At 33.2% G+C, this 20,096-nt stretch overlaps 2 protein-coding genes across 3 annotated transcripts; one reads left to right on the top strand and one right to left on the bottom strand.

Annotated features, from left to right (window-relative positions):
• The first annotated feature begins 7,231 nt into the window (after window positions 1-7,231).
• LOC142634329 (nuclear transcription factor Y subunit B-3) lies at window positions 7,232-8,492 on the top strand. The gene is made up of 2 exons (XM_075808623.1): window positions 7,232-8,133; window positions 8,310-8,492. The coding sequence occupies exons 1-2, from the start codon at window positions 7,541-7,543 to the stop codon at window positions 8,323-8,325; spliced, it is 609 nt and encodes a 202-aa protein (XP_075664738.1). The 5' UTR covers window positions 7,232-7,540; the 3' UTR covers window positions 8,326-8,492.
• Window positions 8,493-12,183: 3,691 nt separating this feature from the next.
• On the bottom strand, window positions 12,184-17,332 carry LOC142633986 (nudix hydrolase 2). Of its 2 annotated transcripts, none has more exons than XM_075808254.1 (9): window positions 17,202-17,332; window positions 15,571-15,815; window positions 14,931-14,996; window positions 14,657-14,794; window positions 13,755-13,832; window positions 13,609-13,659; window positions 13,440-13,474; window positions 12,990-13,098; window positions 12,184-12,632 (listed from the first exon to the last, which is right to left on the bottom strand). In XM_075808254.1, exons 1-9 carry the CDS (start codon window positions 17,230-17,232, stop codon window positions 12,429-12,431), a joined length of 957 nt encoding a protein of 318 aa, XP_075664369.1. In that variant the 5' UTR covers window positions 17,233-17,332; the 3' UTR covers window positions 12,184-12,428. The 2 variants fall into 2 exon arrangements, with proteins under 2 accessions (XP_075664369.1, XP_075664368.1); XM_075808253.1 differs by lacking the exon at window positions 17,202-17,332 and adding an exon at window positions 16,104-16,391.
• Between the last annotated feature and the right edge of the window lie 2,764 nt (window positions 17,333-20,096).

The following is a 20,096-nucleotide window of genomic DNA, read 5'->3' as shown; positions in this document are numbered from 1 at the left end:
TCAACACCATAAAATTTGATATAGTGATATATCCAACATACAAAGAAAAATTATACAAAAATCCCAAAAATAATAAAAATTTCTAATAATTATAAACTAGTCTACAAAGAACTGTGGAGGATTCACGTGACCTTTTTGTGCTTGATAATCATAAAACATCTTCATAGCTAAAATATCACGAAATGTTAACCATTTAGTAGTAACTTGAACACATGTAATCCTATCTTGAGAATTAATTATGCTTTCTTCCATGTTGATCCTGTTTTCTTCCATTGTAAAGCAGGATCAACAAATTGTTGGACTTAAACGAAATAATGAAGTTTAAAAGATGCATAGATAATCTAATTTGTGTTATGATGCTGAAAAAAGATGGTGTGTGCAATATACTCCACTGCTTTTTTAACAATCCAAAATGACAAAGATAAATAGCTCTATGTAATTATCTACATTTTTTAGGTCCAATCATTTAGGTGGTATATAGTTCCTACTTATCAAAAAAAAAAAAGGGTGGTGTATAGTTCCTCAATTAGGATCTAAAAAGCCTGGACCATTAGGATATCATGCATGCCCAAGGTAGTACTCAGTCATGCATATATGTACTATTTATATAATTGATGAGGGTGATTTTACAAGTTACTAATACCTTAAGAAGGCTGACGGGAGTATCAAGTCTGTCAGCTCTTGTCAATAAAATGTCTCCTTTTGGCATCCATGGCTACACCTCATGTCTGACAGCGTTGGGCTGAAGGAAGAAAAGATGGAGTCAAAGCTGAAGGTCCTATGCTGACGACCTTGTTGGTGGCATACATAGGCTGACGACCTTTCTGGTGGCATATGTAGGTTGACGACCTCACCAAATACATACATAGGCTGACGACCTTAATAAGTAAAAGCTGAAGGGAATAACCCAACCTTCATCCATAGCTTGTTTTGTCCACCGTGTACATGCATATAAGGAAAGTTCTTGTGCTACACGTTTGGCCTTAGTCAAAAAGATTCATATAAGAAAAAGAACTATAAGAGATACGAAATTCCACGAGTTACTCTCCTAGAAGGAAAGGACTTCTTGACCAAAGCGTGAATTCCGGCCCTACGCTACTATATATACTCCAAAACCCTCATAAAGCAAGGTACGCATAATTAACTCGACTCTGGCATTCTAGGGTTGTAAACAAACTCTAACTTGACTTTCGGAGCGTTTTTGGCCGGCACCATACCAGTGCTCTTTGTTGGTCTTGTCTGTTGTTGTGCATGTGTTGTTTCGACTAAGGTGAGGACCACGTAACAACTGGTGGATTTTCGCTCATCATCAATAACAATATAACAACTACTCCCACCTAAAGCATTTCGAAGAACTTGTTAATTGTTAGGACATATGTGATTCATGTTAGGAACACATGTCAATATTTTATGGAATTGGCTAATCCTTTGACAAAATGCATTTTACTTGTAATTAGGTAGATCTAGGTTGTGTTTAATGCTTTAAGAAACAAGGTTTTTAAGATCAAGTGATAAAGCCATGCAAGTCTGTCTAAGAATCAAGTGAAGAAATGTTATTCATTAAAACTTTAACAACTAGCTCGACTGCTAGTATCTATTGAGGCTTAAAAAGTTATTTTAGCTCGAGACTCGACAGCTGCTCGATAGATAGGATATCTGTCGAGATTTATGAAAATCAATTTTTCAGATTTGATTTCATTCCAATCTGTGAATGTATGTTTGGGTCTTCTTTTCTCACAACTCTAAACATATATAAGGATTATTTTAAGAGCCGTCACAGGTTGCTCAAGTTGCACAAGTGTGAAGCAAAGAGTTGCTCCTGCAAATTATGACCAGAAACCTAGTTTGCCCTAGTTCATCTTGAAGAAACTGCTGTGTTTGTACACCATAAGGTTTTGTGACCAATCAATTTTGTGATTTTTATCGTGTGATGAATTGAAGAACTTTGTAGCCAACATCCTTCTCAAGTTGGTAGTTAAGTTGCGTACTGAGATCCGCGCATCTATTAGTTAGTCATTTACTGGGATCTGTCATTAAAATGAAAGATTGTCACTATAGAACAAGTCCAATTGGGTATTGGGGTAAGGGTTCAACTGTAGGTTGATATAAGGTACTGGTATTCCTTTACTTGTAACCTCTTGTTGTGATAATAGTAAATTCTCGGGAGTGATAACCTTAAAATCACCTGGTGGGGTTTTTATCTTGGAGGTTTTCCCCATTCGAAAACAAATCACATTGTCAAATTTATTTTCCGCTGCATTATATTTTAGTTGGTGATTTGTTTGTGCTGTCACGTACATTGCATGTTAATTTGATTAATTAATAAACTTGGGTTATTAATCAATTAATTCATCACAATGGGTAAATACATTTTTGACCTATCATTAATCAAATGCAAAACTCTCCTACTTAGAAAAATACATAAACAAATTTTAGATTTGGATCACACACTCCTACCAAATTAGTAGAAAGGTGACCCTTTCTTTCCAATATCTAGGTTGGTCATCAACCTACATAGTTACTAGAATGAGTTCTATCAAATGCTCCAAGACAAATCTGAAAGTTAATAATAAAAAATTTAAATAAGTACCAGTGAGAAAATTAAAATAAAATATTTAGCTTTTTTTTTTTTTTTTCTAATTTTGGATGTACCTCAATCCATTTCACACTTGTCATAAAATATTATAATTGATACCAAGAGCAGATGATGGGATTCACAAATTCATAGGGTTTTTTTTTTTCCTTTTTTTTTAATACATTGATAATTAGGGGTGTGAGGATTTGAGTTCTGAATACCTTTGCTGAAAGCACCAAGAAATGCTAGTTGGGCTATAAAATTCTTAGCCAAATTCATAGGGTTTAATAATTAAGAAATGTGTTATGAAGTCAAACCTAATTGTTCAGACCACTTTATTTTGAGAAAAATTTTCTTATAGCCCCCATATTTAAGGGAAAATCTACAATACAATTTTTTTTTTTAAATTATAATATGGTACTTTTACTTATGCTAGTAATAGAGTTACACACGATAGCTGCTTTAATTTGTAATAATGGTTGGCAATTCAAGCACATAAACAATAACTCCAAAGTTTTCGATTTTTTTATTATTAAATAAATAGTGTCTACGTCAAATTCAATAACAGGTTTTGCCATAGACTTTTTTAATTTTTTTTTTAAAATTTTTTTGTCATCATCGTATACAATTAGACATATTATACAGAGTCCTACATGATAACAATTTTTTCAAATTGACTAATAACTACCTATCAAAAGAAAAACGCTAATAACTCATGTCAATTCCCTTTTGCTTATATTATACACTGTTATCCCAAAGGAGCCAAACACATTGAAAGGAGCATAGAAGGTTACTTTGGGGAGTGCAGCTAACTCACCAATTCGCTAAAACCAATCCAATCCAATTTAACTCAAAGGGTTGGGTTAGGTTGGTTTGGTTTTTAGGGGGTTGATGGGTTGGGTTGAATTGCCAAATATTTTTTTTTTTTACAATAAGTTGGGTTGAATTGCAGAAACAAAAAAATATATTTACAACAGTCTTGAGTCAAGTACAGGTCAAGAAATTCACAAATCCGCTTACTTGACCTAACCCACATATATTTAATATATATTTAAAATATTATAAATCTATTGTTATTTGTGTTGGTTTAATGCACTAAAAGAAATAGTTTATGTTGGTTTGGTGTTATGCTCAAGTTTGATTAACAAACATTAATAAAATTATAAATCTACTATTCTTTCTGTTGATAATCTTATAAACTATCTAATTCATGGGTCCAACTTTAACTTGATTAATGTGAATTGGGTTGGGTTTTTTTTCAATCCAATCATGGTGGATTGGGTTGGGTTTGGATTGTGAAAATCTCTCAACCCACTCATATACACCCATGCACCTATCTATGGATTGTTTGGATTGAGGGTTCTAATGTTCTATAGATAGTTTAAACCTTATCCCAAGAAAGGGAAGACTAAAAAACAAAAAAGAACAACTTTGTTGCTCCTATCAAAAAAAAAAACTTTGTTGCTCTATGTACTACTAAATAATACATAAGTTAAGTTACATGCCCAAACGTGGGGCTATGCCAATATTAATTATTGGATATAAAGGTTAGAAAAGGTGAGTCGGTAATGACCAGTGCAGTGACCACCATACGGTGCTACGGGGTGATCTCCAGTGACATAGAAAGTGGTGCGACCCACCACACCCAATGATGCTCAAGCAATGTCAGTAAGGGCTCTACCAACTTAAGAACTCCCTTTGGCATATATGTTTTGGCCTGCTTACTCATTTATTATATTATGGGTGGAGTTTGTTGCGATGTGGACACGTGTCCAGTGGCCACTGGCCACTGGACACAAGCCGGATCCTTATATTATTATATATGGTACGATAATTAAGCCTTTTTCTTTACTATAAATTTGCTTTACCACAAGCATTAAGTCTCATAATAATAAGATTCCAAGTTACACAGCTTCTTTTTGCTATCTCTAATAATTAATCTAAATTATCTTAGAACCCTGCCTCTATAACTTTACACCTTTTTGTTTCTTCGTTCTTTGTCATCTAACAGATACTTTAGCAAACAGAATGCATATTGGGAAGGCCTAAAATATAGGAAAAGAGTTTTGGATATTACCTACTGGTCTTGTACTGAAACATGACCTTCAGAGCATGGAAAAAAAATGTTTAAATTACTATCAATTTTGTTAAAAAATATTCATAAACTAATATGATAATGCATGTCCTTTATATCATTTTCGTTGGAGATATATTAATTCAATAACATAAGTTCATGCCTAATTTTACTTTTTGTGCAAGTCAAGACTCCTACTTGTACTAAAAGTTTATTAATCATAGTTAGTGTATTGTTAGTGTTTCTTCTATGGACGTAAATCGTCAGAATGAACCACGTAACTCTTGTGTTTTTGTATTACTTTATTTTATGTTTCATCTTCCATATATATTTTAGGATATTTATAATATATTATCACAGCTAATATTCAACAATATAATAAATAAATATTTAAAATATTCTTTTGTGAGTTTTGACACAAAGTAATGAAATAATGAACTTTTGACAAATAAGCAGTTCTTTTATATCTTTTGCTAAACTGAATCACTGTTGGTTTTTGCAGATAAAACACACCACTTTGTGAAGTGGAACCCCTGCATGCTTCCAACATCAGAACATGGCCAATAGAATCATTGTAAAAACCATTAAATTATGAATTAATGAGGTGGTGCACCCTTAATTAAGCAAAGTGATGAAGTGGCCCCAATCCTAATCATCAATGAGCCCACGGAGCATGTTTTAACATCAAGGGGAGGACCCCACAAATTCATTGCTTATTGCTTAAGATCAGAACCGCCCAAAGTGGACAATCAAGTAAAAAAAGTCCTAGACTATTCAGGCCATTGGATGATCTTATTGGCTATTTTCTACGAATATTTGATCGTAAGTCTAGGATTTGACAGAAGGTCCCACAATGAATTAACCAATTGGCCATCATCAATTTGTAAGGATGACGAAATAAGTTCACTGGATAACATGGCAGCTTGCCAACACTGGCTTGAGAAGGTTGAGCCTCCACAATATGTGTCATGTGTGGGACGCATTGTTACATGAACTTATATATTATGAAGAAAGTAATATAACCACTGCGGGTGTAATGTGATGGTAGGAGTTTTGGTACTGTTTTACTTTACCTCATATTTGGTAGGAATACTGCTGGATTGTTCGGAGTACTGTTTCGACAGTGACATTTTAATGAATATATTGTGCCTATGATGATAGTGTCATTAATGTCTCGATAGTACATGTGATATTACTCATTGTCATCACTTAGCAAATTGGCATAGAGTCGATGAGTTCATATCAGAAATTCACTTTTTTTTATTTAGAAAAAAAAAATTATAAATTGCTCTTATATAGTTCCAATCCACCTCTTACAAAAGACAAAATGAAATCCATGTTTTGACTTGTGAATTTAAATCCCAAAATTTCTCTTTAATAAAAGGACTTTTTTATTTATTTATAAACTTTAATAAAAGGACTCTTATATCAAAGCTCGAACATAAATGAGACCTTCCAATAAGCAATTTATAGGTTAGTCCTTTCTCTCATACAGTCATCGTATTACCTATTATATTTTTGGCTAGGTGCAGTGCAAAGGATATGCATTCTAGTTTTTGAACTCAGTCTTAGTTATCACCTCATATATTTAGGCACTCATTGTGATTCGAACTCACAATCTTATCACCTCATATGCTTGGAGGAATAAGTGTCATTAGACAAAGTTATAACTTATAAGATTGTTTTTGCTTCCAAAATGTATTGTTACTAATTATTACACGACAGTGTTTTTTTTTTTTTTTTATACAAGATAGAATTTTTACTCTAACCTAATCTAAGTATAAATATATGTGAAGTACCCTCTTGGAAACTTGAACCCCGACCTTTATCCCCCACACTCCACAGGTATTTATACTTGTGAAGTGACCACCGCACACTAAAGGTGCACGGGGGTATTACACAATAGTGTTATTAAGCTTAAGAACGTTTGTCTATTATTTATTTTTATTTGAGGGTTTTGTAAATGATAGATATCATATAATTTTGAATTCTCTATAACTTGTTCTTTAAAAAAAAATTATTTAACACTAGTGAAGCTAAGAAATTCAATAAGTACTCTTTTCCATAAATAAGTGCTTTTATTTCACTAAATTATTGCATAAATATCACACACTTCACCTAACTATTAAGTTAATAAACTAATCATGGTAACTAGTCATTATAAAACTTTATACCTCGTTTTACATCCAATATAAAAAGAACTCTTACCGTTTTAAAGTAATTAATTGATTAGGGAATGATTAACAATTATGATTTTAAATTGCACCATTAGTAATTATATTCTATTTTACATTTTTTTTTTTCCCATGCAACCAGCTTTGGCTTAAAAGCTAGTCTAGGTAGAGGCCAGAGCCAAGCTGAGCCAACCAAACCGAAGGCCTGGATCACGTGCTAATACCTCAGACAGAACCAGATCTCCTCTCCTCCATCTTCATCCAACGGCACATCCCATGTCCACGTGTCATAATCTTATCATAAAAATGAACGGTCCAATACCATCCCATCTGTCACATTGGATTTAATATTTAATCCAACATTAATACCATAATTAAACTTAAATATCCCCCCCTATACCCACAAAAGTCACAAACCCACTACAGCCCACCCTTAAAAAAATCCACCTATATTCAACCTTCCCAGTTCAGCTTTCTCACTAAAACCCTAAACCAAACTACAATTCTAAACACTCAGTCACACATATATATTCTATTCATGCAGTACAGTTTCTCTTTTTCTTCTTTTTTTTTTTGGTGACATTTAGACCCAACCTTTTTTTTTGTTGTGTGTGTGTATAGAATCAACCTCAAGAAGTTTGTATTTGTTTGATATATATATATATATTCTGGGCTAACCACTACTGGCTAGCTGGGTGTGTGTGAAAGTGTTCGTATATGGCTGACTCAGACAATGATTCTGGAGGGCAAAACAACACAAACTTGTCACCAAGAGAGCAAGACAGGTTTTTGCCAATAGCAAACGTGAGTAGGATCATGAAGAGAGCGTTACCAGCCAACGCAAAGATCTCAAAGGAAGCTAAAGAGACTGTACAAGAGTGTGTGTCAGAGTTCATTAGCTTCATCACTGGGGAGGCTTCTGATAAGTGTCAGAGAGAGAAGAGGAAGACAATCAACGGTGATGATCTTCTGTGGGCCATGACTACACTTGGGTTTGAAGAGTATGTTGAGCCTTTGAAGATTTATCTGCAGAAGTTTAGAGAAATGGAAGGAGAGAGAAGTACAGCAGCCATGGGAGGAAGACATGGAGATAGTAGAGATGGTATTGGAGATGGTAGTAGTACTGTTGTTGGGAATAGTGGGAATTCTGGGGGTGGGATGTTGTATGGTGGGGTACAGTCAACTATGATGATGATGGGGCATAATCATCATCATCAGCAGCAGCAGCATAACTATCATCAGAATAATTATCATCAAGGCCATATGTATGGATCTGGTAGTGCTAGTGGAGCCTCGTCTGGAAGGCCAAGGTAGGTTTTTGTTAAGTGTTTTGAAGGATATGATTTTGTTGTGTTCTTTTGGTTTGTATAATGGAATGGTGTTGTTGATTCTATTTGCTATATAGTGTGGATTGTGGATGATTATGATGGTATGCTTTGTTTTTTCTATATAATTTGTTTTGTTTTCTCACTGTGCTTTTAATTAGGAGATTGCTTGTGTGAAGCTAATGCAGGAGTTTTTGGGGGAAGAAAGATAGATAAAATGTATACCCACATTAACACTAGGATATTGCCACTCTTGTTAGATCTTCCCATTAAGCATTGTAAATTGTAATGACTTTATATCATATTAATTATATTTGTGGTAAATTTTAATAGTTTTCTTTGCTATAATTCTAGCAAAGTGGTTTTCTTTTTTAGATAAGCAAGTGATGCTTTAGTTCATAATTCATATATATGTATGTATGTATATAGAGAGAGGTTTTGTTTATTATTTTCAAACTTCATAATTCAAATTAAGGCAGAATATATAGTATAACACCATTTGGCTTGAGAATACAGATATGCAGTTCAGCAAAAACTATAATAACAAAGCCTATTTATGGGGTCGGTGATCAGTACACAAGAAATGGCCGGTTAGAGTTAATTGTTTGAGTGAGTAATGTAGATCCTATTTTGCTACTATACTTGTCGACTGCTTTGTCTATATATCTAGCGATTACCCCTCATAGGAAAAGAGACGAAGCATCTTTGTCTCCATTTGAATTTGGCTAGTTCCAACTTAAGAGTTTTCACTACTTTTTCTATATGAATAATTGTCTCCATAATTGTAGTTAGCAAAAATATATATATTGTCTCTATATTTTTGTATCAATTTAAACCTAATTACCCTATACTTGGATAAGGGAGATGGGGAGAGAGGAGCCCTCCTCCTTTACTTCTCCTCTATTTATTTTTCTTAGAAAAAGATCATCTTCATTTAAAATATATCACTGTCATGATATAGCTTTCATATTATAACTTTAATAATAATACTATGAACACAATAAATATTTACAACTTTTTTTACAAGTTATTGAAATGAGAAATTGTGATCAATGCGATATCATTTTCATTGGACTATTAACATAAATTTTAATGTATATTAATCACAATTTATCACCTTAATAATTACAAAAAGTATTGTAAAATTTGTTTTGTTATTAGACTTATTGAAAATAAAAAAATGTCACTAGTGTTACGTCATTCAAAAATTTAAATGACTTAATATCATATACACCGTTGAAAATCTTAACTTTGAAATGTATTCTCTTTGTAGGTTCCAGTTAGCTCAACTAGTAAAGTTTTTGATGATAGTATAAAAGATTTAGAGTTCAATCTCCGCCTACACCAAAAATTTATTGATATTTTGGTCTAATGATAAAGAACTATTATTAGAAACGGACGCCATAGGTTAAAATTCTCTTTAAAAAAATGTATTCTCTTTATTTCATCATGTATGAAGATGATCTCTTTGTTCCAAACCTATAAATTAGGAAGAATTGCAATCATTTCTGCCTTTTCATTTCAAAATGAAATGCCCAATTGTCAACTTTTTGAGTGGTTGACAAAATGTACTAAACAAGTTTGTCCATAACCCCTAGTCAGAGTTCAATGTATAATTACTAAAATTATTAGCATTTAAAAGAACAATATTGCTGTCAATGCTCCAATTGGTTTTGTTGTTTAGTCTTAGGAGGTCGGGCCTTTCGCAAAGAATCAAAGGGTGGTGTGGTTCTTCTTTGAATATTAAGGTCCAGAGTTACAAATTTTCTTTCTTTCTTTTCTTCTTCTTTTTTCTTTTTTGCTTTTTTGCTTTTTTTTTTTTTTTTTTTTTGAGAAGGGAGTTACAACCTTTCAACATATGTATGATATCTATCATAAAACTGTGGCAAAGACATAGTCGATACTCCTTATAGCAACCCAAAGGTTTAAAACATCTTTTGGCTCAAGCACTATCACAATGGATGAGGAATTTGAATTAAAAAGAAGAACAACATTCATTAACTAGTGTTCCAAAAGGCCATGATAGCTAGCTAGCTTAATTCTTAGCCTCCCCCTACCCACTGGTTTTGTTTATCATTTTTAATAGCTACTAAAAAAGAAACAGTGTTAGTTACACACGGTGTCTTTACTTTAATGGCTATCTAGCTAGCTACTGGTCCTGCGAGGCCAAGCCTGCAATCAAGAGTAAGGTTTGGTGCTAGGCTTTATCAAAATAGAACTCCCACATTTGTGGTTGCTCTTACCACTAAATAATCTTTTACACCTAATTCGTTTGGATACAGCTGGAAACTGAAAACTGAAAATTGAAAATATTGTAAAAAAATAATTTTTAAATGTGTGAATAGTACCGTAGGACCTATTTTTAATATTTTTTTTCTGAATAAAGTAGTTGTGGGTCCTGTGAACAGTGCGTAAACAGTATGTAAACAGTGCGTGAACAGTCATTTTTGTCCCCTTTGAAAAGCATGCAACAACAACAACAACAACAACAACAAAAAAGAAGAGGAAAACGATGAAAATGTTGACGCGTAGGAAATAATTTGTATCCAAACCTAGCCTATAGCTCCGTTTGGATCAGGCTGCATCTGCTGCGTTTGCGTTTGCGTTTTAGTTTTTTTTTTTTTTCAACTCAGCGCCTCTTGCACTGTTCATGGGACATGAACAGTGCAATCAGACATATGAACAGTAATTTTAAAAGTGAATAGTAACCGAAGATTTTTTTTTTTTTTTCAGTTTTTAACAAAATAAGCAGTATCTAAACGCATACTATATATACTTCTTTTGAAATTCTATTTTCAAAAAATAATTTCAAATAAAATATATCCGGAGTGTGCAATAACAAGTACATGATAATCATTACTCTACCTGATTAGTCTTGAATTCACAAACTCACTCTATATTTACTCTTACTTGGAGTGGAGGTGTGGTTTTATCTAGAGCTTCGCTAGCAACATATTCTCTCTCTCTCTCTCTCTCTCTCTCTCTCTCTCTCTCTCTCTCTCATATATAGAATGGGCAATAGTAAGTGTTTAACAAGATTTTCCCTCGGGCAAGAGTGCAGCAGCTAGCAGGAGGCCGACAGAGTTTGCACTGTCCTTAAGGGAAAAGGGAGGTGATAATGATGTGTTGACAGCTTTTAGCTTTAGGTGTTTCATGGCCTGGCCTTTTGTCTACATCACAAGTCGGTGGTATTAATCGTATGCCATAGGTAATTGATAAAGTTTCTCAAGTAGGAGATTTTTCAAACTACAGATCAAAGCGACACAAAAAAAATTTCAGGACTTTTTTCACCACTGTTGAGATTATAAAGTATAATTGGCGTACATTAACAGGAATGAAAAGCCATGAAAACAATATTAATTACCATATCACAACTTAATTACCGCTTTAACAAATAAAGAAAAAAGTTGAAAGATAGAGCAATGTTATTTTTCAAATTCATTAGCTTGTCAAAAGTTGTAATAGCATTTTCATTTTTACAAAAATATCTCATCGAAAATACGCTACTGCCGCATTTTAATAAGCCGAGTGAGATCGTTGACAACTTGACATAGATGTGTAGTAACCAACTTTTGGGGTCACATTAATGGTTGAGAACGACAAGTGACTACAGAGAATATAGAGTAAGAATCATTCGTGTGGTTAAGCTTAAGTCCATCCACCTAGTGATGCATAACTAGCCACGGTATTCTTATCAGAAACCAGCCTACTAGATTCAGTTGATAAAGCAAATTTACTTCAATGTATACCAAAGATATTTTACATATAGGTATCGCCAACTCCAAAAGGAAAAATCTTGCCCAATATATTCATGCTCTAGCTGCCACTTGAACCCAATATTGAATTGGGGTTTCTTTTATTCAAATAGCATATCAAGATTTGGTTTATAATTGCAGGCAACTTAATGGCTATTCTTAGTAGGATTGCAATGAAATGTATATAACAAAGCCCCTCAACAATGACAGCTTCTCCTTCGGTATTTGTTAATTCTATTGCCCATGGATGGAATAAGAAATCAACTTTGAAACAACTACGAAATCCAATGCAACTTTATTATCTTCTTTATTGTATAACAACCAAAATTCAGCTTGAAGCTATCATCTTTTCACAAATTTGAAAGAAAGATGATAAGCAACAAATTATTTGTTTTAATGTTTGGCTTCCCCTCATGTAGAGCAGCATCGTTCACTTAATGAATAAATAATACATGTAGACTTCTAGAACTAGAATTATAGAATTAAATCCTTGTAAGAGAATAATTCCAGGGGCTGACAAACATCTTAGTCCCTATTGAGGCCTGATCTACACAAGTACAAATAGGCCTTTTTTTTATCAGAAGAACTTGGCATAGGAGTTGCAGTTGGCACTGGAGAAAGCCCAGGATACACCCCATCATTCTTCGCCAGGCATATTTCAATAAGATACTTTGTGAGTTCATGTTTTTGGACAAATGGTTGGGCAGCATACTCCTTGATTGGCATCCACTGCAGGCAAAACGTGAGGAGAGTTTGTCCGTTAAAGCAGATGCTGCTACGTTTTGATTTTAACTCTTTTCTTTGTTAAATTTACACGACACTAAAATTGAACATATTTGATATATTAGACTAGTTTCAGCCTTCAAGTACATTATATTTGATGTGTAGTGCAGAAATTTTTTATCAAGGGAATATAGAATATAAAGTTAAGAGGTGGGCATGTTAGATGATGCCATGATAACATTATACTACGATTACCAGGGAGGGGAGTGGTTGCGAAGCAAGCATTTCTTTTCTTTGAGAATGGCAAACACATGTCAAGTGAAAAATATTTTTTTCTTATCTTCTACTTTGACTAAATATTACCTCAGCTGCCGCAATCTCTGAATCCTGTTTCTGGATGTCAAAAGAAAGAGGTCGCAGCACGCACACAAAAAACAAATCCGACTTCTGAAAAAAGGCCTGGTGGCTTTGTCTGTAAATCATGTCAAAGAGTGATTAATTAATTAACAAAAAGTGACAAAAAAAAAAAAAACCAATAAGACACAGATGAAGAACGGGATTTATATCCTTGTCTTGAACACAGGAACTTTGGGAACCTCCAATTTACGTGGATGTTTACCAGTTAGTACTTTGTAGCAAGTATGAAGGGCAAAGAGAGCACATATTTCCTTTAAGATGGAGGAGCATTAGTGTTCTGTGAGGACATAGAGGCAGAAGTTTGGCCAGGTTCAGGGATTCTAGCAAGGACAACTTACCACCTTGACTGTAAAATGAACAAACACAAAATTATCTGATTTTAAGCAAATTTCATACCTAAATGCTAATACTTCCACAAATTCTGTGTCAACCTGAAGCAGCAGAAATCCCAGAAACATTAGAAATAAAATTATACCAATAAACTAGTATTCACAAGGCTTAAGCAACTGATATTTGTAATAACTTGGAATGAATTGAATATCAAATTCATGCAATTCTCACTTACTCCTGTCTCTTCCTTAACCTCTCTTACTGCAGCATCAAAGATGTCTTCCCCCTTGGAGATGATAAAGTTCAATAAGTGGAGAATAGACACAATAGATGGTTCTACAATATACACATAACATGCGGAGATTAGCTTTATGCACTTACCTCTTCAACAACTCCCGTAGGGAACTTCCAGACACCTGTTCCCCGGAAAACTCCACTGTTTTCTTGGACCACTAACACCTAAAAATAAAATTTGAAAACCAGAACTATAAGACACGACTCCAGAGTCATAGAATGTAATTCTCTCAATTTTAAATACGCAATATAATGAACACCAGTCTCTTGCATTATCTCAGAAGCAAGAAGCATAAGTGCTTGCTAAAATGTGAAAACTACTGTCAAGAAATAACAGATTCATGGAGGGGAGAGAGAGGGAGAGTAGCACTTAAATTTGTCAAATGAAAAAGTTCAGTAATAAATGATTGGAGTTAGAATAAATGACACCAAAAAAATGCTAAATCTGAATGGTTAAATTAACTGCAATGGTCCCTTCATTCCTGCCATAGGTATAACAAAGTAAAAGAAAAACATTCTGAACAGTTAGATGAATGAGTATATGCTATGTAAAATAACTAAAATCATAGCAAAGGATCTCCTGAGTCATCACAGTTTAGTGACACAAGCCTATATCATGAAGTTCAATTTGACAAGATCTAGAACACACTCTAGGAAGGACAAGTGTGAACCAAAAATTTTGATAGAAGAAGCAGCAGTATGAATTTGAAGTATGTTTGCAACTTTGCATGGACGTTTTAAATGCACATTGTTTCCCAATACCAAACCCTAGTTAAAGGGCATAGCAGGCTTCACTTTCCTATAGAAGTTTTCCCGAACATTTTTTTTTCAGGGTATGGGATGGGGTGGCTATCATAGAATGCTGGCAAGCATTGGAGAGATCAAGCATAAAGATGGCTATTAATTAGATTATATCAAATATCAAACAGCAAGGCAAAACCAGTTATAAAGAGAGGATGGCATTCTAATGATATGTCGCAGGGGAATACCTCTCTTTTCTCATTCATGACAAATGCACCAATACCCACTCGGTGTGTGGCATTTGCAGGAAGAGTATTATCAACTTCAGGAATCCAATATACAAGCATCAAGTACTTTGGCTCTGCATGGTGGTACCAAAATCCTTGCTGTACAAGCATATGACAGAGGATAAGGTCAATGGGCAATATATAACCAGCCAGACCTCAATTTTTTTCTTAAACATGAGCTTCCTGAGGAGTCAATAAAACAAAATTGTACCCAAAAAAAAAAACAAAAAGTCACCTGAACAGTAGCTTCAACAAGATTGGCTAATTCAATAGGTAACTTAATCCAAACTCCCCTCTTACCCTGCAGGCGTTTATTTAAAATAAAATAAAATAAGCAGAACTTTGTACTTTTTTTTTGAGACATAGAACTTTTTACATTAACCAATGTAAACAGGTAAGCAAAAGATAAATAAGCATGTATAAGGGTGTGATCCCAAGTCAAATGGAATACTCGAATTCTCCTTAGAGAGAGAACAAGTAGAAGAACAAGAAGCATGTACAGGTTCCAGTTTACCAAACATGCTCAAATTGACAAATACATTCAACTCAACTTTCCTTGCAATTAGCACAAGTAGGAAATGCACACAGCACACTCTTGGATACTAGAAAGCACAATTAAGCACCAAAAATAAAAAAATAAACCCACCAATTAATGACAAAACACAATCAGCCAGAATCATATATACAACACCTTATACCCATGATTACCATCCCCATCTTGTAATAACTATACTACATCACACCAAGATCAGTTCATAACCCATAATGAACAATTACAGAACAACACAAGTTACACAACCATGAAGCCCGATCTTTCAACTATGAAAACAAAGCAAATATTTAGATAGAAGTTGATAAGAACAATGATTGAATACCTGTTGCCTCCAATGGGAAATGGAAGCTCTAAGTGAGGAACTATACACAGCAGCGTCCATAGGCTCAACCAGCTCCACAATGACACCTCCGTGTTCATCATTAACCGACCTTAAAATCTCAACTCCTCGTTGCCCTTCTTCATTGTCAACAACAACAACTCGCTCAACGGCTTGTGATGAGGCTTTCCCAGATGCTGACATGGCTGCTCTCACGCTCAAACAACCTGCTCCTCTAACCTTAATATCTACAACACCAACAAAAACAAATTTCACAAATATCCCACAAAAATTAACAACCTTGTTAGTACAACACAAAACACTAAACTTTACCAATATCCCACATAAAAAAAAAAAATTAAAAAAAAAATTAACATTTAACAACGTTAGTAGTTACACCAGCCTTAATATTAATGGTTAATAATACCCACAACACAAAAAACAAAACTTTATCACAACCCCACCCCAAAAAATTTATAAATTAAAAAAAAAAATCTCAAAAATTTTATAGTAAAGCATTTTTGTTATGTATGTACCTTTTGAAGGTAAAAAAGAAATGGGGTTTGCAAAATAAGAGCGATTTGGGGTTGTAGACAATAAGAGAAGGTATCCGCAATGCTTGGAAAGCCATCTGATTCTGATCATTTTTATACCCTTCAAAATGGGAGACAAATAAGAAGGTGAAATTCTCGTTGCATTTTCCTTTTAACGGTGAAAGGTACACCGTGGGTTAAGGGGCTGTGAATGACTGACTGACTGACTGACTGTGACTTTGATTCCTCGCTAAGAGCCTAAGACCATTCGATTTGAACAACGTAATTCATAATTTCGTTTCAACACCAGTTGCACCTATTTAGATTCAGGGGGGAATTAGGGTATCATTGTTTACAATAATGTAAAAATTGCGGTCTAAGATGCCAAGAAAAAGAAAAACACACGTGTTTACAATATTCAAAAAGTAAAAAATTGTGTTTGGTATCATGTTTCAAATATTATGTTTTGGTGTGTAAAAAATATAATTGTACCTTTATGTTAAAAAATTATTGACGAGTGGGCTGAATTGAAGAAAGAAGTTTTATGTGTTATCTAATCAAATGTGTCTAATAGTTTTCAATATATTTACAAAAGTGTCATTGAACAACCTTATTAAAAATCTGGAAAGAGAAGTTTTTCAAATTCATTGTTTGAACACACTAAAAAAAGTAACTTAACTCAAATACTCCTTAAAAAAAACATAATTTTCAGTGTTTAAAATTAAAAACTGTTATTCGAAATCATATACCAAACAAGCCCGTTGACCATTCAATTGCAATAATTTGTTAAAGAAAGAAAATGAAATAAATTAAACCTTTGACTATATAGTTGAAAAAATGAAAGGCTACAATTTTAAGTCAAGAGATTGATGGTGGTTTTTTATATTATTATCAAAATAAAAGTACGAATTAAACAGGAAAAAGAAACAGGGTAAATTATTATAAAATAAAAAGTTGCAAGAAAAATATATATAATTTAAAGTGAGTCATGCTTTCTCAGTCTCAGGTTGTTACTCGTCGAAGACTAAGCCTCGAAGACTAGCCAATGTAACCGCGTGAGAAACATACATGGATCTGGTCTCTTCAGCGTGAGAAACATACCTGGATCTGGTCTTTTCGGCGTGAGAAACATAATACATGGGTCTGGTCTCTTCGGCGTGAAAAACCGGTTCAATTCGACCCAGTCTTTTTCTTTTTCTTTTTTGGGAGAAATTTTTTCGACCCAGTCTGATGCTTGAGTTGGGAATAAACAGTAACACAATAAAGCCCACAACTTTTGCCATAATTTCACAAATTGTGAATGGTAAAATTATAGACTCACACATAGGTAAAACTCTTGTATATGCCTAGCGCATGAGATCTCGTTTCTCCACATAAACTCATCATTTTTACTCTATCACTCACAACTTTTTACTTGGACAAATTGCAGCATAAGATGTGGATTTTGTTATGGCATTAGCATTATTCTTGAGTTAGTGGATTGAGTAGGGTTGGAATTTTATTTTGCATTTTGAGTTGGGTTCAGGTAGATAGTTTTTTCAACTCATCTAACTCATTTAAAAATAATTATATGATTAGTGAAAGTCTAATTTTAAGACATAAGACATACAAGCACATCTCACTAACCCAATTCAACTGGTATTGTGAGTTTCAAGTAACCCAATTGATAAAGTTTATGATGATTGAATAAGAGATCTGAGTTTCAATTTTCGTCTATGCCAAAAATCAATTAGTGACTTGGTTTGATGATAAAGAACATCATTAAGAGCGGACATCATATGTTAAAACTTTAAAAAAAAAAATCAATTGGTATAAAAAAAAAATACAGATTCTTTTTCAGTCTCTGAGTAAGTCTTGGCCATTACTCCCCATTTCGTGTTCTTTTCCTCTCTGAAAAAAACTAACCCAATTCAACCCATGTCTAACCCTACAATTGGGTTAGTTTCTACTTTCTACACAAGTAATTGGTTGGGAATTTCCCAACCCAACAAATTCAGGTTGGATTGAAAGACCCCCACCTCTAATTTGTGTTTTCAAAATTGTTTTTAAAAGCATAAAAAGCTTGTTTTAAGATTCAAATAAAAAAATAATTGTTCTTTTCAAAAAACAAAATTTGTTTTGTATGATATAAATCAAAAATGATTTTTTTTAAATGAAGTAAAATAAAAAAAGAAATAAAAAAAACCTTTCGATGACCAAAATTATTTTGCTTACAGATAGATGGGTATGGACATTTTGATCAACACTCAGATTGACCAAAGAAAATAAAAATTGAGAGTCTACATGCCCAAATTACCAACGAAACAAAATCAATGTTGCAACAAACCCTAGAACATCATAATTGAATCACAAATTCAATTTAATCTAACTCAACCAAACATATATGAATTGGGTTGGGTAGGTTTTATACGCAAGTTCCGACAGAGGCATGGTTGGACTTAGGGATCAATGCCCCCCAATTTTTCTTTAAAAAATATTATTATATATATTGGTATTAATTTTAGTAATTTTTTTATATAAAATTACACTTTTGTCCAAATATATTATTATATAGTCACAAATTTTTCTACAATATTTATTCAAATTGTTATGGTAGCAAATTCTTATTAGTTCACATTTAAGCCCACCACTTACATTATTTTTTTACTTACCAATAACTATTCATCACATCAGTAATTTGTAAAAAAAATTTGTAACTCTAACATGTTCATTATTTTAAAGACCATAAAAAAAATTTATGGATCTAAAATCTAACAAAATATACAAGCCCAAAAAAATTAGTCCAACAACAAAAATTACCAATAGTAAAACTAAAAAAACTTAACCCTAGCTAACCAATTTTACCCAAACAAATAACTTGACCCTTTAAAAAATTTTAAACAAAATGATTTTTTTTCTTACCCAATAGCTCACACATTAAAGACCCAAAAAAAAAAAAAAAAAAACCCTTAGTAGCTAAGCAATAGAATCAGAGGTCGAAGTCATTGTACATAACCAGTAATAAAATTGCCTCCCTTAACTCTAAATTTTAACTCCATCCCTATACACAAGTGATGAGTGGGGGATTTCTCAACCCAACAACCTTGAATTGGATTGAAAAACCCCTCCAAACCAATCCATGCACACCTTTAGGGTTTGTTTGGGATCTACCTATTTTGCTGAAACTGAAAACTTTTTGCTGAAAAGACTGTAGATAAAGGTAAAAGTTAGCTAAAATAGTACAGTAGGACCCATAAATAGTACCAAAAAGTGTAATGAGACCCATGAATAATATCAAAAAAAGATGAATAGTAATATAAGTTGACTTTTTTAATTTGGAGTCAAACGCACACTTAATTTGAATTTTCAAAATTGTTTTTAAAAGCATAAAAAACTTGTTTTGAAGATTCAAAAAAAAAAAACAAAAAAAAAACCTGTTGTTTTCAAAGAAATAATGTTATTGGTATGATATGAATCAAAAACAAATTTTAAAAAATTGATGATAAAAAAGCTTTTAATAACTAAAACTATTTTGCTTACAAATGGTATTTTGGTAATTTTATGGGTTTCGAAGGTGTTTCAGTCATTTTTTGAGTTACAGGGTAATTTGGTAATTTTTTTCAAGTTTCGAGGGTATTTTAATCATTTTATAGGTTTCGAAGGTATTTTGGTCATTTTTAGGTTTCAGGGGTATTTTTGGTAATTTTAAGGTTTCAAAGGTATTTCGGTCATTTTTAAGGTTTAGGGGGTATTTTAGTCATTTTTTAGGTTTATGGGTATTTTGTTTATTTTTTGGGTTTTTGGGATATTTTGGACATTTTAGACGGTTTGGGGGTTATTTTGCTCATTTTAGAGATTTTGGAGGTATTTTGGTCGTTTTGAGGGTATTTTGGTCGTTTTAAGGTTTCAGGGGTATTTTGGTCATTTTTTGGGTTTTGGAAGTATTTTGGTCATTTTTAAGGTTTCAAAGGGTATTTTGGTCATTTTTTGGGTTTTGGAAGTATTTTGGTCATTTTT

This window comes from Castanea sativa, chromosome 5 (assembly GCF_040712315.1).
Source record: "Castanea sativa cultivar Marrone di Chiusa Pesio chromosome 5, ASM4071231v1".
In the NCBI taxonomy this organism is placed as follows: domain Eukaryota; kingdom Viridiplantae; phylum Streptophyta; class Magnoliopsida; order Fagales; family Fagaceae; genus Castanea; species Castanea sativa.
This window is presented reverse-complemented; position numbering and strand designations above follow the sequence as displayed.

What these genes read in the sequence shown, in the direction of transcription:
- LOC142634329 (XM_075808623.1), top strand. Translation starts at nt 7,541, where the DNA reads ATGGCTGACTCAGACAATGATTCTGGAGGGCAAAACAACACAAACTTG.
- LOC142633986 (XM_075808253.1), bottom strand. Translation starts at nt 16,212, where the DNA reads ATGATCAGAATCAGATGGCTTTCCAAGCATTGCGGATACCTTCTCTTA. An exon ending in TTGTTGAAGCTACTGTTCAG is followed by an intron (nt 14,795 to 14,930) that starts GTGACTTTTTGT and finishes ATGCTTGTACAG; the next exon opens with CAAGGATTTTGGTACCACCA. An exon ending in CAGAGATTGCGGCAGCTGAG is followed by an intron (nt 12,633 to 12,989) that starts GTAATATTTAGT and finishes TTTTGCCTGCAG; the next exon opens with TGGATGCCAATCAAGGAGTA.